This window comes from Pimephales promelas, chromosome 15 (genome assembly GCF_988280905.1).
Source record: "Pimephales promelas chromosome 15, fPimPro1.hap1.1, whole genome shotgun sequence".
NCBI classification, from domain to species: domain Eukaryota; kingdom Metazoa; phylum Chordata; class Actinopteri; order Cypriniformes; family Leuciscidae; genus Pimephales; species Pimephales promelas.
Window position 1 is genome coordinate 5,321,330 of NC_142783.1, and position 16,448 is coordinate 5,337,777.

The 16,448-nt window shown below is 48.1% G+C and overlaps 2 protein-coding genes and 1 pseudogene across 2 annotated transcripts; 1 reads left to right on the top strand and 2 right to left on the bottom strand.

Annotated features, from left to right (window-relative positions):
• Positions 1–1,764: 1,764 nt before the first annotated feature.
• LOC148973454 (uncharacterized) lies at positions 1,765–8,736 on the bottom strand (annotated as a pseudogene).
• A 1,599-nt stretch (positions 8,737–10,335) lies between these two features.
• LOC148973455 (uncharacterized) lies at positions 10,336–12,868 on the bottom strand (the record flags this gene model as incomplete). Its single annotated transcript, XM_089120280.1, has 1 exon — positions 10,336–12,868. A coding segment is annotated over one exon (681 nt), but the record flags the coding sequence as incomplete, so codon positions are not given.
• Positions 12,751–13,938, top strand: LOC148973456 (uncharacterized). Its single transcript, XM_089120046.1, has 2 exons — positions 12,751–13,339; positions 13,432–13,938. The coding sequence occupies exons 1-2, from the start codon at positions 13,108–13,110 to the stop codon at positions 13,935–13,937; spliced, it is 738 nt and encodes a 245-aa protein (XP_088976172.1). The 5' UTR covers positions 12,751–13,107; the 3' UTR covers position 13,938.
• The last annotated feature ends 2,510 nt before the right edge of the window (positions 13,939–16,448 follow it).

Consider the following 16,448-nt stretch of genomic DNA (forward strand, 5'->3'; position numbering starts at 1 on the left):
TGATTTGGTTTACCAGTAACCTGGCAGACATGGCACGTTTTGCAATACTGCCGCACATCACGCTTTAGCCCCGGCCAAAAGAAATGACGAAGAATGCGGTTGAATGTTTTAGTCACACCTAAATGACCAGAAACACCATCATGCGCGATACTCAAAATTTCCCGTCTATTTTCAGTCGGCATAACGATTTGCTCAGTGTTATTCCATTCATTACCTTTGTGAGGCACCCACCTCCGCATAAGCAAGCCGTCTCGAACAAAAAACACTGCACTCTCTCCGGCACGGTCTGAAACAGATTTAATTGCATTATAACATGAAACAAGAGTAGGGTCTTTTTGTTGAGCACTAATAAGTTTCTCTAAAGACAACGATATCTCTGGTTCCACTAATTTTCCCTTATTCTTCCTCACATGTACAGGACTACTGCACGACGGGCTGGACGTGAGTTCCAAGAGCCTCTCACACTCCCCTGGGTGAGCAACGAAACTGTCACTTATGTCGACGTCAAGAGGAGGTACCGCATCCCTCATCCCTCGAGTCTGCGACCTAGTGACAACACTGGCGGAAAAAACCTTAGGAAATTTTTGTGCGCACTCATCGGGACACTCTTGACTGAGCGGCACAGACACAACCTCAGGAGGAACATTGCGAAATGTTGCCAAGGCGAAACGTGACACCGGGGATTGGCAAAAAGTCTTGAACGCCAACAACCACATCACCGGACACCAAATCGGAATCAAGATGTACGTGATGCAAAGGAACATCGAGAAAACCCATCTCGATCCCTCGAACCAGGACACTACTACCTGTTGCAGTCTTCTCAGATAACGGCAACAAACCACGGAGGAGGAGCGACTGCGCAGCGCCCGTATCCCGCAAGATGCGTACAGCGACAGCTCCCTCGCCAGGCACAGATACGGTTCCATTCGTCAGAAAGGGGTCGTACATGGACTGGGCTTTCTCTGATTTTAACTCATGGAGGACAGATGACACCTTCGGAGAGGAGTTAACAAGACCCATTGGCTTTGTGGCTTGTTTTTTCTTTAATACTAAACAGTCTGCGATGATATGCCCAGGTTTTTTACAATAAAAACAGTGTCTATCCTCTTGTTTTATTGCACTCTTTTTCATGTCTATTTCAGAGGAGGTCACAGGGGAATTAACTTTTAAGCGAAAACGTTCTCTGCCAACGTTATGCGTCAAAACGTATTCATCCGCAAGGATAGCAGCTTCAGATATCGACTCCGCCTTCTGCTCAGTTAGATAAGTGGCGACTGCGGTTGGCAGGCAGTTCTTAAATTCTTCCAAAAGAATTAATTCCCGTAACTTCTCCCGACTATCAGCCTGTTGCGATGAGCACCAACGATCAAAGAGGGCCTCTTTATCTCGACCAAATTCAACAAAAGTTTGACGCTCAGTTTTTTTTAAGTTCCTGAACTTTTGTCGGTATGCTTCAGGGATCAGCTGATAGCACCTCAGAACTGACGCTTTCACTACATCGTAGTCACTGCTTTGTTCTACTGTTAACGACGAGTATGCTTCCTGCGCCTTTCCCACGAAAACGCATTGCAGGAGGAATGCCCACGCAGTTCTAGGCCAGTTTAAGTTGGTCGCGACACGCTCAAAGTGCGGAAAATATTTTTCCACATCTCTTTCCACAAAAGGTGGCACAAGACGGATGTGGCGAGCAATATCAAAAGAATTAGGGTCAGATGGAGCGACACCTTCCCTCTGGGCCTCAAGTTCTAACTTCCTTAATGCTAATCGATTTTCAAGTTCATGCTCACGGACTTGTGCTTGCATGCGCTCACGCTCGTACTCAATTTCTTTCTCCTTAATATCCAACTCCCTCAAACGAAGCTGCAGCTGTAACGTTTCCACCACCACGAGAGATGGTTTCTCTGTAGGAAAAATGCCCTTACTTTGCAAAGCAGTTTGTAAAGCGGTTCTAACGGTCTCTTTGTTACGTTTCTCAGCAGACGTGAGCTCAACCTCATAAGTTGCAGCCAAATTTAGCAACTGCTCTTTAGAAAATTTTAGAAGTAACTCCGTAGAGGGTTCCTTAACAAATGCTTCCTCTGTTGCCATTCTAAACACGAAAAGGCACTTAAATCAAAACAAAATGTAGCAATAAATAAATAAATAACTCACCAAAGCAGGTTAAACTGCGACTAAACTACAGTGTAGTAGTTGTCTAAAGTGGTCAAACAAAAAGCACAATACAGGCTACAAACGACCACAAATTGTAATGTCCACCCCTAAATTTACTAATCAATACGCTAGTACAACCTTAATAGGCTACACAGCGCTCACTCAAATAGGCGATATGCCAATAGGTAACACAAGCTATACAACTTAACTAAAGAGTATTCTGATAAGCAAAAATGTTGTCCAGCTACTCTAACTAACTACATACAAAACAACAAAAAAAATCCTAAATATCTACGAATCTTCAGTGGCGTACTCAGCTCGAGGCTTCCCACCGAGCCCCCTCCTGAGATATCCACCAAAAAAAAAAAAAAAACAGCCGACTAATCAAATAAACAGACAATCATAATTGCATACCAGAACACTCACCAAAACGTTGTAGCTTTCAAAAGTTCCGCAAGTAACACTAACTTATACACTAAAGTCCGATTTAAAAGTATTTATCTCGGACGAGCCTCCAATATGTTACGGGCGGACGGACACCACCCTTAACATAGAGGGGAGACGCACACAGGTTAGCTCGTGTCAAAAATAGGGGTGTTTTATTTAGTAGGCTGGTCAACAGATGCCGGATAGCTCTACAAACACAGGCAGGTTATTTTCTAAGACGGAACGCTTCGGATTCCCGGGTGGACAGCAAACTCCAAACAGCACGGCAGTCAACTGCTCTCTCAGGCTCTGTGTGCGCCCACAGGTGTGGTTCCAGAAAGCTTTTGTAGCGCGAGGATGCGGCTGCAGCACAGGTGTAGATCATCTGCAATTAAGAGCACGGAAAAACTCAGACTCTCAAACACGTGTAAAAATACACAGCGGGCTGGGGAACGTAACATGTGTATATAAATAGTAATCTTTTACATTAGACTAGTTGATTTGTTAGAGATACACTACCGGTCAAAAGTTATAGATCGGTAAGATTTTTTATGTTTTTAAAAGAAGTCTCTTCTGCTCACCAAGGCTGCAATTATTTGATAAAAATACAACAACAAAAAAAGTAATATTGTGAAATATTATTACACTGTCACAGTCCTTCGTCTGCACCATCCTGTCTGGGTCTCCAGCACTACACTTCCCATGATCCTCTTGTCTGCACACCTGAACTCACTCCCTCATCAGCCTCCCGTTCAGCGTCCTGTTCATCTGTTTCACCTGTCTTCACCTCATTATGTTTGATTCTTCCATGTATTTAGTTCCCTCTGTTTCATTCTGTCCTTGTCGGTCAATGTTGAATGTTACCCGGTGTACCCCGTCTTCCTGCCTGTATCTTTGAATTAAATTATATATCTTCATTGTGACTCTGGAGTCCTCCAGTTCCTTCTGCCTGCTCCACACCCCGTGACAGATTGACCGACCTCAAACCAACAAAGATGGACGACCAGATGGAGGCTTTCCTCTTTGAGCAGAATGGGGCCTCTTTGGAGGAATTCGTAGAGGTTTATCTTCACCTACACCAGGACATATACTGGGAGGAAGATTTCCTGAAACTACGGTTCTGGAGAGGTTTGGACGACCCATTAGCCCAAATTCTACTGCTCGATGACCTCCATCTGCCGTTTTCCGAGTTTTTGGACAGGGCTCTTTGGGTCTGTGGTTCGTCCCTTACGGTCACACCAGTCCAGCCCGAGTCCAGCCCTGCCGAGCCTGCGCTCACCGTCAGCCCTGCAAAGCCTACGCTCACCGTCAGCCCTGCAAAGCTCGAGCTCCCCTCTCCGCTGGTTCCGTCCAGCCCCGCCGAGCTCGAGCTCTCCTCCCCGCTGGTTCCGTTCAGCCTTTCCGAGCCCGAGCTCTCTTCTCCGCTGGTTCCGTCCAGCCAGCGCCCGAGACCGTCCAGCCAGCGCCCGAGACCGTCCAGCCAGCGCCCGAGACCGTCCAGCCTGCGCCAGAGACCGTCCAGCCTGCGCCAGAGATCGTCCAGCCTGCCCCAGAGACCAGGATCCCACCCACCTCTCATCTGTCCTCCCTCTGCTCTCCTGCCCTTCAGCTCCCCGAAACCAGCCTGGTCTGTGTATGCCCGGTTTTCGCCTCCCACCTCCTCCACAGAGACACTTCCTCGGCCCCCGGTCCCATCGGCTCCCCCGTGGCTTCTACCTCCCTCAGCTCCTCCATGGCCCCTCAGTCCACCGGCTCGGCCAGGCTCCTTCTGTCCTCCGGATTCCCTTCACTCCCTCGTCATCCTCCCCTCACCTATGGACTTCCTTCCTCTGGCTCCGCCCCGTTATGTCACCCCTCCGGTTCAGTTGGACTCCTCACTCCCTCCAGTCATCCGTCAGCCCTCACTCCCTCTGACCTCACCATGTCCCTCTGTACCCCTGTCATCACTTCAGTCACCAGAGCCTGCGGTGTCCCCATGGTCCCTCGGTCCCTCCTCAGCACCCAATGTCGTCTGTCCCTCAGCTTCACCCTGGTCTCCTCTCCCATCTGCTCCGCCCCTGTCAGTCGGCCCCCTGGTGTCGTCAGCCCCAGTTCCATCGGCTCCACCAGGGGTCCTCCCTCCATCTGCTCCGCCCTGGTCTCGCCCTCAGCCTGCTCCGCCCTGGCCACGCCCTCAGCCTGCTCCGCCCTGGCCACGCCCTCAGCCTGCTTCGCCCTGGCCTAGCCCTCAGCCTGCTCCGCCCTGGCCACGCCCTCAGCCTGCTCTGCCCTGGCCACGCCCTCAGCCTGCTCCGCCCTGGCCTCGCCCTCAGCCTGCTCCGCCCTGGCCACGCCCTCAGCCTGCTCCGCCCTGGCCACGCCCTCAGCCCCCAGTTCGTCCCCCCTCCTTCCTCTGTTCTGCGGCGTGAGGTCATACACTTTTAAAACAGCGGTTTTCAATGTGAATATATAGTGAAGTGTAATTTATTCCTGTGATCAAAGCTGAATTTACAGCATCATTACTCCAGTTTTCAGTGTCACATGATCCTACAGAAATTATCATAATATGATGCTCAAGAAACATGTATGATCATTATCCATGTTGAAAACAGTTTTTTTGTTTTTTACATTTTTATTTCAGGATTCTTTGATGAATAGAAAGTTCCAAAGAACAGAATTGATCTGAAATGGAAAGCTTTTGTAACATTAATCACTACCATTCAAAAGTTTGGGGTCAGTAAGAATTTATTTTTTATTTTTGGGGGAAAGAAATTAGAAAATACTTTTATTCATCAAGGGTGAGTTAAATTGATCAAAAGTTACAGTAAAGACATTTATAATGTTAGAAAAGATTATATTTTAAATAAATGCTGTTCTTTTTAACTTTCTATTTTTCATAACATTTTGGGGGGGGAAATGGTACACGACTGTTTTCAACATTGAAAATAATAATTTATGTTTTTTGAGCATAAAATCAGCATATTAGAATGACTTCTAATGACACAGAATGACACACACTCCTTCTCGACTAAGTATTCAAAGATATTTACCTGACTGACCTCCGGTAAATCAGACAGGTCTGTAGAAAAAAATGTTTGCCTCAAAACTTTGTTGAACGGGTCTGGTAGTGTAACGTTGCCACATTTAAGTTTGGCCAAGTAACGGCTCTTTTCTTCTATTGGTAGTCCTAAATAATACTGGCTAGACATAATTTGCTTGTTTCTTCATATGAACTGTTGTTATTGATTCTACCGGAAGTTAAGTTTGGGCCACAAAAGTGCGCACGCGCAGTAACGTTTGTTTATGTTGTTGCCGTTGAAACCGTCTATACGAGGTTGAACTGCCCGTGTGACAAAGCGGGCATAAGATGGACACGAGCATGAGCAATTGATCCATATATAATGCGCTCCGAATTATAAGGCTTGAGAAAAGCCGCATTGAGAAAATTAAAGGCTTTTAAGTGCGCTTTATAGTGCGGATAATACGAGTACTACTCTCGCTTTTAGACCAGCACCTGACGTGTTTAATATAGACGCATATTACACCAGATTTTCTCTCAAATGTTTGCTTTCACTTTAGACATAGCCAATTCTGTTTATTTAACAGTATTAGCATAATAAGACTCGAAAGATAACTTAGTCCAGTATTTAGGCGCTGTTTGACAAGCTTCTAGTACCTGTGAGTGTCGGGGGTATGCCGCGCGCTCAGGAAAACAATAGGTTACTGTCGTAACCCCGGTTCTCTGAAACATCGAGTGGAGAGATCCACCTATGGGAAGGGCATCCGTACCTGACCTCTGCAGAAGCATCCAATTGCACCAAGTCTGGCTAGACAGACAGAAGCGCGCGGCCAGTGCCCGATGAGGCCACACCCCTCACCCACGGGCATATAACATCTGGGCGCGCTGCTATTCCTCAGTAAGTATATTCGCTTCTCGTGCGGCAAGCGGGGCAAAGCTGGTGGATCTCTCCACTCGATGTTTCAGAGAACCGGGGTTACGACAGTAACCTATTGTTCTCTTTCATCATCTCGTGTTCGAGATCCACCTATGGGAGAGACATGGACAGCTCCCCGATTGCCCAATACACTCACAGTGAGGTTCTGAAGCCAGAGAAGGACGGTCACCTCAGGGAGGCGGTGCCTGACACGTCCCTTAATCATGAGCCTGCGATGGTGAAAACCACACCTAACTAATGTGGACAAGCAGGACATGAAATACGCATGGGACACATGCGAGATAGTAACCCCAACCCACCAAGACATAATCTATACCCGAAAGGGGAAGAAATGATAGGTGACAGGAATGAACATGGCCAGTCAGCCCATTCACTCTTAATGGTATATATATCCCAACAGGGTTACAGCAGGGAGGGGCTAAGACGACCCGACCCCTAGAACCGAATGTGCTACCGAGGTACTGGTGACATCCAGCCGGTAGTAGCGCACGAAGGTATGAGGAGAAGCCCAACTGGCAGCGGAGCAGAAGTCCTGCAGTGACACTCCCCTAAACAGAGCCCAAGAGGTGGCTAAACCTCTTGTGGAATGAGCTCTGATGCCCCTAGGGGGCTGCACTCGCTTTGCTTTGTAAGCCATGGTAATAGCATCCACAACCCAATGTGAGAGGCGTTGCTTCGAAATTGGACTCCCTAAGTGAGGGGGAGCCCATGAAACAAAGAGCTGGTCGCTCTTCCGAAAAGCATTCGTCCTGGTCATATATGCCTGTAAGGCACGGACTGGACACAGAGCGTTCAGCCTCTGATCCTCTAGAGAGGTAAAAGGTGGAGGGTGAAAAGCGGACAGCTCCAACACCTCCGAAGTGAACGCAAGGAAGCACTTCGGCATGAAGGCCGGGTTAGGCTTAAGGAAGACCTTATCTCCACTAAGAGAGAACTAGAGCACGAGGGATGAACCGAGAGTGCATGTAGCTAACTGACACGTTTAGCAGATGCCAAGGCCAAAAGCAAAGCTGTCTTGAGAGACAGCAGCTTAAGGGATATACTATCCAAAGGCTTAAAAGGGTGTTGAGACAGAGCTTCCAGCACCATGGAGAGGTCCCACTCCGGGACAGTTCTCCTGACGACTGGCAAAGAGCGGCGTGCACCCTTCATAAATCTGCGGATTAGAGGGTGCTGACCGACGGTTGAGCCCTCAAAACCCACATGACAGGCTGAAATAGCAGCCAAGTGGACCTTAATGGTGGAAAAGGACCTGCCTTTATCCATGAGGTCTTGAAGGAAACACAAAATATCAGGAACTGAACACTGATAAGATGTGAAACCGCGCCCATCGCACCACCCCTCGAACACTTGCCACTTACAGCCATATAAGGGCCGTGTAGAGACGGCCCTGGCATTCTGAATAGTGGTGACCACACGCGGCGAAAGCCCAGGTGCGTTCAGGTTCGTACTCTCACGGGCCAGGCCCAGAGAGCCAACCTGTCCGGGTGGGGGTGGTAAATCTCACCGTTGGCTTGGGATAATAGATCCGTGCGAACGGGAAGGCACAATGGCTCGGCGTATAACAGAGGGATTATCTCCGCCAGCCACGGTGCTTTGGGCCATCTGGGTGCTATCAGAATGAGAGACAGGCCCTGCTCTCTCACCCTGGCCAATGTGGGAATATCAGGCACAGGGAAGGAAAAGCATACAGGAGCACTCTCGGCCATGGGTGGGCCAGTGCGTCTACCCCGAGGGGCGCGTCCACGTCCCTTAGAGAGAAGAACATAGGACAATGGCAGTTTTCGCGCGAGGCGAATAGATCTACGCTCGCCCGTCCGAATCTCATCCATAGCATTTCCTTCATCTGCGGATGAAGACGCCAATCCCGTAGATTGGGTTTCCCCTTGACAGCAGATATGCGCCGACGTTCAGAATGCCCGTCAAGAAAACCCGTCTGCTCCACACCAAGAGCTTGTGAGCTAGGAGGTGAAGTTTCGACGAGCGCAAGCTGTCCTGACGGTTGATATATGCCACAGCCGTGGTATTGTAGCACCGTACCAGCACATGATGTCCCTGCAGGCGAGGCAGAAAATGATTCAGAGCTTTACAATTGGTAAAAAAGCTCTAAATAATTTATATGTGCTGAACGTAGTCTGTTTGGCCACAGACCGTTCACCGTTTTGCCCTCCTGGGTGGCACCCCAGCCTGTTAAGGATGCATCTGTCGTCACCACTTTCCGCATCGTAACCGCCCCGAGAGGGGTTCCCCGTGCGTAAAAGTCTGCGTTCTTCCAATGGCGCAGGGCTGCAGTGCACGCGCGCGCGTCACTGTAACCGAACGGCAAAGGTCGCGAATCGGGCTGAAATGTAGCGACAAAACCCATTTCATGAACGCCCTCATCTTAAGGAGTCCTAATGGCACAACTTGGGTGGATGAAGCCATGAGACCCTGCATCCTGAGACATGTGCGATATTGCACTTTCGCCCCTTCTCTGAACTGTGACAGACAGCTAATAGAGAGCGAACGCGCTCTAGAGAGAGACGCGCTCGCATGGCAACCGAGTTCAACTCCAACCCAGGAAATTGACATTCTGACTGGGCGTGAGATTGCTCTTGCCCACGTTCACTTGGAACCCGAGCGATGTGATGTGCGCGAGCACACGGCCGGTGTCTGCAACACCTTCTCCTTCGATTCGGCTATGATGAGCCAATCGTCTATGTAAGTCAGGATTCTCAGACCTGTTATTCTCAGAGGCGTTAAGCCCGCCTCCGCGCACAGACAGAAAGTCCGGGGACTCAAACTGAGTCCAAACGGAAGAACTGTGAATTCGCAACATATGCCCTGGTAGGCAAAACGAAGAAAATTCCTGTGCGGAGGATAAATGCTTATGTGAAAGAAAGCATCTTTCAGATCGACTGATGTGAACCAGTCGTTCTGTTTTATGGCACGGGCGAGAGCGCCCTGTGTCAGCATTCTGAAGGTGTATTTCCTCAAATGTTTGTTCAACACTCGAAGGTCCAAGATAGGGCGGAGAGAGCCGCCTTTCTTTGGAACCAGAAAATACCGGGAATAAAAACCCTGGTTCATCAGATTGGGGGGTACCACCTGAATCGCTCCCTTGTTTAAGAGAGATGAATTTTCCTCTTCCAGAATGTGAGAAGCTTTCTCTTCCGTGTGAGAAAAGAGAATGCCGTTGAAATGAGAGGGTTTTACTGCGAATTGCAATCTGTAACCCTGCATTATTGTACGCATAACCCACTCGGGAGCCGAAACGGTTCGCCAAGCCGCTTCGTGACTCGCGAGTGTCCCAGCTCGGGACAGAGCAGAGCTGTGTCTTGAGACCAACAGAATTATTTGTGATGCAATGGCGCCATCTCGTGGGCACACTAGAGGCGACATGCGGGGGTTCGGAGGGGTTTCCTCTCTCTGCAGTGAGAAGGTTCTCTCTGCGGAAAGAGGTTTTCCCTCCGAAACGAATTTGTTAGATTCGTTATTATTTGTGTTTGTGTGTTTTGTGTTGGGCAAACACTGCGTGAACTGGGCAAACATAGTGTGGTGTACACTGTGCTAAACTTTACCCACAAGGAGCCCCTTGAAATTGGGGGGAAAAACACACATCTCCTGAACACATGAACTGGGCAGTCTCAAGTGCAAGCAGAAAATACTATCCATTTTTAAGGATATATAAGAATAGTTTGTTTAAACGTGTATTTAGTTATGTGTTGGGAAACACAATGACCAAGCCTTCCACACACACAACGTGCACTAGAAACACATGGCTTGCAGCCGCAACTGAGCTGTGCGAGCCCAGCTGGTTGATTTGTGAGGCAATGGCGCCATCTTGAGGGTAGACTCGGGGCGACATGCAAGGGATCAGAGAGATTTGCTCTCTATGTTGACACAGATATAAAAATCTGCACGAATTCATTTGATTCGTTTAATAATAGTTTGTGTTTTGTGTTGGGAAACACTGGGGCAAGCCTTTAATAACTGGGTGAGGGAACCAAGTGTGTGCGGTGTGGTAACACTGCTTATGTACTTTCCCTCACAACAGCCCCCCTGTGGCTTGGTAGCCACGAGACGGGATTACCCGACCGTCCGAGGGAGACCCCGTGTCTTTCGGACAAGGGTTCCGGGACCGGGAGAATACGGAGGGCTCGTGGCCCGTGAACGCGGGCTGGAGGCTCCCATGGTGGAACAGCAGGCGGGCTGCTAGCGTTCAGGGCCGCCTTCCTACTCATCAAGGCCCGTGAGACAGTGTTAACAGTCTAGCGGGAGGCTCTAGGCGTGCTTGAGAGCTTCGCGAACACTGGAAAAAACGTTGAAGAGTTGTTTCCTCAGGCTGGGCGGTGGTACCCGCGTTACCCGTCGTAAATATTCCTATCCTGGTCGGTGGCGCTCTATGGAGCTGGCCACACAATGTTGAGACGAACGGCCGCTCGCTCACAAACTTCCAGGAGGATCGACTGAGGCAAAACCGCGTGAGCGCTAGCTTAGGGTAACGTTAGAAAGACGCGTCATCCTCGTCGCCGGAACCGTACCGGTTCGTCAACGAGAGTGAGGTTTTCCCGCGAAGATGTCCTCTTCAGGGAATGCGGATTGGGCTGAATACCGCTCAAATATTTTATCTGTGGCGCTCCGGGAGTCCCCCGGTAGCGCGTCATCATCACCGCGTCCCCCATCCGAGTAAGAAATGCCAAGCACGGTGCGCTGGATAGTGCAACTAAAGCCGGCTTTGTAAAAAGCTACATGGGCAGCAATTACAATGACCGCAATTCTCTGGGTTCTCCAAAGCTTCTTGAGCGTGCTAAGCCCAAGCGGACCGCGCAGAACGAGAGGGTCCTTAGCGGCGATGAGAGCACCACACGCGGCCGGGCAGGCTCGTCGTGATGGACTGTTCCCCGGGGGAAGCGGCTGTTTAGACGGTCACATAGCCATGGGTGGGCCAGCGGTGAAGAACTCGGAAAATACGTGGCGGGCAGCCATGTAAGGAGGAGCAGGTGAAGGACAGTGAGAGCTCGGCGGCTCCGGATGCAAAATACACAGCGGATAGGCTGAAGAAAAACGACTGTCACTCACGTCTGGCGGAGGCTGATCTGGCGATATGTCCTCCTGTAGACTCGAAAGTGGACAGCGTAACGTTAATCCAACCGAACTGTGTCAGTGCAGAGGTCGCGAGAAGCGAATGTCAACTGAGGAATAGCAGCGCGCCCAGATGTTATATGCCCGTGGGTGAGGGGTGTGGCCTCATCGGGCACTGGCCGCGCGCTTCTGTCTGTCTAGCCAGACTTGGTGCAATTGGATGCTTCTGCAGAGGTCAGGTACGGATGCCCTTCCCATAGGTGGATCTCGAACACGAGATGATGAAAGAGAACGCACGTTAGAACAGCGTGTGAATTAAATGTTTAACAGGAAAGGCTTATGCAAATAATGAACTTTTGTGAATTGCAGTGTCCCGTACCTATTCCTTAACGTGTGATGTGTAGGCTACGTCGCGTTGTACAGTTGAGACAGAGGCACCAGAACTGATAGAATGCACTGTAACACGATACTACCATATTTCTTCAAAAGCAGATCGTGGAGACATTTACTATTAGTGATATCGCACACCTCTAGAATAAACCATTCAACGACTAGTCGTCGACTGTTATGCAAAACTAGTCGACTAGTTAAAATCAGTAGTTGTAAAACCCCTAGCCCATAGACACCCAGTCTAAAACTGTCACAGGCGAAACAATGAACTCCTTCTTGGACCACAGCACAAAGTCACAATATTTAATATCACACACAAAGACGTGAAGTTGACATTGATAGTAGTATGTGTGTGAATGCTTCAATGCGAATGACTTATCCAGACAAAACTGCTCATCTTTTGTACATCCTTGAAGGCTAACGCTGTATTTGTAGGGACACTTGATCTCTACCACCCCTTTGCCACAACAGGTACATCTTGCTAACCCATCAGGTGATGATCCAAGGTGTGGCTCAGAAGGTTTCACTACTAAGCCACATGAGCTGACGCTGAAATCTGGATGGCTTTGGGACATACATGCAGTGTAAGCTTGTCTTGCCGTTTCCTCCATGTTCTCACCCCAGAGCACAGATGGGACATTTAATTCTGTTCTTTTATACTGCATTATATCATTTGGATGTGTTTTGCTGATCTTGTCAGTCGTGGTCGATTGGTGTAATTTAGTGCTTGTGATTCGACCAGCCCTGTAGGTGTACCAGTCCTTTGACTTTGACTGTTGCCATATCACAAATTCCAGTTTCTCACATTGATGAGGTTGTAGTGTAGTTTTATGTCTGTGAAATATATCCTCACATTTCACCTGCACGTCCTGTGGTGAGAGGTCCCTGAGGTCTTGTCCACACTACTGCGTTTTCGTTTAAAAACGGAGAATTAAAACGAAAACGATCTCCGTCCACACTAGCGTTTTACCTGCGTATTAAAATTTATCTCCGTCCACACTAAAACGACTGAAAACGCGGATCACGTGACCATTCACCAACACTAGGCATGCGCGTGCCGGTGTAAACAGGAAACGGATGGACTATTCCTCAGATTGATGAAGCAGCAAGTAACGTTAGCTACCTCTGCAAAGATTAGAAAATGTCGACAAAGACTAGAGATTTCTTTTCATGGACCGACGATGAGGTGGAACTTTTACTTAAAGTTACAATGGAATATATAACAGCCATGGCGGCAGAAAACACAGACTGGGAGTTGTCGCAAACCAAATACGGCGACATATTGGAAAAGTACCGGGAGCATTATCCATCGCCAGAGGAAGCCACAACAATGGGAAAGGTGTACCCCAACAATAAGGACGAAATCACTAAAGGTATGTATAGTTGGCTAAACTTTAACTAAGTTATAACGTATAACGATGCTAGTTATATTAGCAGCTAACGTTAAACTGTTTCTTGTTCACAGGGCAATTGACAACAAAACTCAAGGCTGTACGAATCAGCTACAGGCGAGCGGTAGATGCTGGTCGTCGAAGTGGCCATGGGCGAGTAGTTTTGCTCTATTTTGAGCTCTGCGAGTCAATTTGGGGAGGCTCTCCTGCAACGCATGCGATTCAGAGGGGTATCGAGACCGGCAACGTGGCGGCGGAGGCCACGGAGTTCTCCAGCCCAGCTGGTTCTGGGTCATCTGCGGCCCAGTTTCAAGAGAGTGCTGTGTCTCCAGAGATGACGGTGAATCGACGCCAGAGACTCACCGCTACCCTGTGTGGCCACAGGAGAGAACGATTGAAGAGAAAACTCTCCGCAAATTCCGTTGCACAGGAAGACCTGGACATAAAGAGACAGCTCCTTAACAGACTTGAGGCAACAGACAACGAATTCTGTTCCATATATCACATAAGGAAGGTCCTCCATGTTTATGTCCATCGGCCTTCTCAAAGCCGCAAACCGTGCCTTCAAACGTTCGAATGAACATTCGATAACCATGCGAGCCTTGCAAAGAGATAGGCCGAAATACTGCTCCTGTGGAGTAACTCCGCCATTGGGGTACTCCTTTATGAGGTACGGCATAAGCTGGATCCCCCAGAAGGAACACGGGGACAGCATCTTCACCTTCCACTAACTCTCTAGGGCAGGAGGGTATTGTCCCATCTTTTAGGTCAGCACAGAGTTTCGAGTTAGCAAATATGCGCGCATCGTGCACACTCCCCGGCCATTTTACAACAACATCCATGAAACGATACTGGTGGTCACACAAAGCTTGTACATTCAAAGAATGTTTTCCTTTTCTGTTTATGTAGTCTGTTGAGTTGGCTAAGGGTTGTTTGATTTCGATGTGTGTACAGTCAATTGCCCCCAGGCATTGTGGCATCCCGTGTCCGATAGAAGTTCACAACAAGATCCTTCACCTCGGCCTCGGTGCTCGGTGTTTTAATGTAGTCTGGAGCCATGAAAATGACGATGGCCTTACATACCTGTCGGATGATTACTGACACAACTTGTCGGGATTGTCCAAATGCATTTGCGATTTTCCGAAGTGTCCCCTCGTCACTCAGATAATACAATATGCACGCTACTTTTATTAATACATCCATGGGTATCCTCATTTTTGTTGTTGCTCCTTCCACGTGCGGACGTAGTCTTTCACTGAGGTTGATAAGTGCCGCTCTGGACATTCGAAAGTTTTCGCACCATTCCTTAGGGACCACAACTTGATTTTTAAAATTATCCCACCATGCGCTGGTTCTTCCCGGCTTAACCCAAAACCGACGCTCCATGTACGGTTGATACCGCCTCTGCACACGGGAATTGTCGTAGATCGCTCGAATAATAGTTTGCCTCCAGCGCATGTAGGCAGTTATAGCATTGTAAAATGCAGAATTTGCTTGCACAACAGCTGCTAACAAAGACATTAAAGTCAGTAACGCTTGTAATTCGTTATCCATGTTGCAGTCACTAACATTAGCTACGTAGTCCAGGATGTTTTTGTTTGTTTCCTTCCGGGGACGGGACACGTGATGGGTGACAGATGAATCAGGGAAGGACACGTCATGAGTGATGACACCCAATCATAGAGCTGAGCGGGAGTCTCTGCGTCATCGTTTCTAAACTCCTCCGTTTCGTCCCGTCCTTACTAAAACGCCCTCCGGAGATTCAAAACGCAAAACGGAGCTGCAGCGTTTCTAAACTTCTCCGTTTTAGGTCTTCGTTTTTCCCGTTTTAGTATGGACGGGAGGTGCAAACGTAGCAAAAGTTCTCAGTTTTTAAACGAAAACGCAGTAGTGTGGACGGGGCCTGAGTGTTACATCAAATAAAGCAGTCAATGGCTCAGGTAAGTCAGGATGCTCCTCAGAATCAGTGTCGGATGATGCAGTGTCTGTGTCACTATTTTCCAGGCTTGTCAGCACAAGGGTCCACAACCCGCAGTTCCCGGATGTCATCATCTTTCAACACTGATAATAGCAACAAAATGACAGTTACTGTGCTGCATAATGTTCACATTATAGCTTTAAACACACAGGTGTACAATATACAACAAACAAATGTAATTTCTAAAAAGTAAGTAACCGCAGACCTACTCTAACACAAACTAACATAAGTTATAGTGATAAACATTAAACTATCTGAAGGCATTTTCATCTCTGGAACACCAAGTTACACCTTTCTCATGCTACATTATGGTGTCAAAACACTATGGTAATAGGAAGCTTATCTAGACTGTCAACTATTACATGCCTCTGGGTGTGATAACAGATGTTAATGGTGCTTGAAGCTGCCTGTCTAGCCTCTTTGGTTTGTGGAAGCTGATTTCCCTCAATAGAGCTGGTCTGACTTCTTTCCTGCTGATGTCTTTCCACATGCACACTCCAGATGTAACTGCTGCTTTCTCAGTCCTTCCCATCCTAACATTGAGCTCAACTTTGAATAATATTGCAACTGCATGACTGCAGCATGACTCAAGCCTGAAATTTCACAAAAACAACATAAACTTACTGGCTGATCAATAATGTTATGAACAGGCCCAGATAGCAAACTGACATTGAATCAACGTGGAAATATGACATCGAAACAACGACATTGTTTTGCTCATCGAATTAACGTTGAACCAACGTCAGACGCGTCATTCTTTCAAAACTAACGGAAAATCAACTTGAAATCAACGCGTTGTTTCAACGTTATGAAAGCAAACCAATTTTCGATTTTCATTTAGCTTTGAAGAATGCCGCATCTGACGTTGGTTCAACGTTAATTCGATGAGCAAAATCAACGTTGTTTCAATGTCATGAGAGACGTCGTTTCCACGTTGATTCAATGTCAGTTTGCTGTCTGGAGGGCTTGAAAGTAACATTTGATTCAGCCAAATTTCGTTTCGGACTATGAATTAAGTAAACATCTGACTTACTATGCATGTATACGACATAAGCCTAACAGGTTTTGAATGTAACTGAACGATATTGGCTGGCTGTTGCTGACAAAATTGTA

Bases quoted from the DNA above. Each gene is read 5' to 3' on its own strand.
- LOC148973456 (XM_089120046.1), top strand. From the start codon at position 13,108: ATGTCGACAAAGACTAGAGATTTCTTTTCATGGACCGACGATGAGGTG. The intron at 13,340-13,431 runs GTATGTATAGTT...TCTTGTTCACAG, and splicing joins TAAGGACGAAATCACTAAAG to GGCAATTGACAACAAAACTC.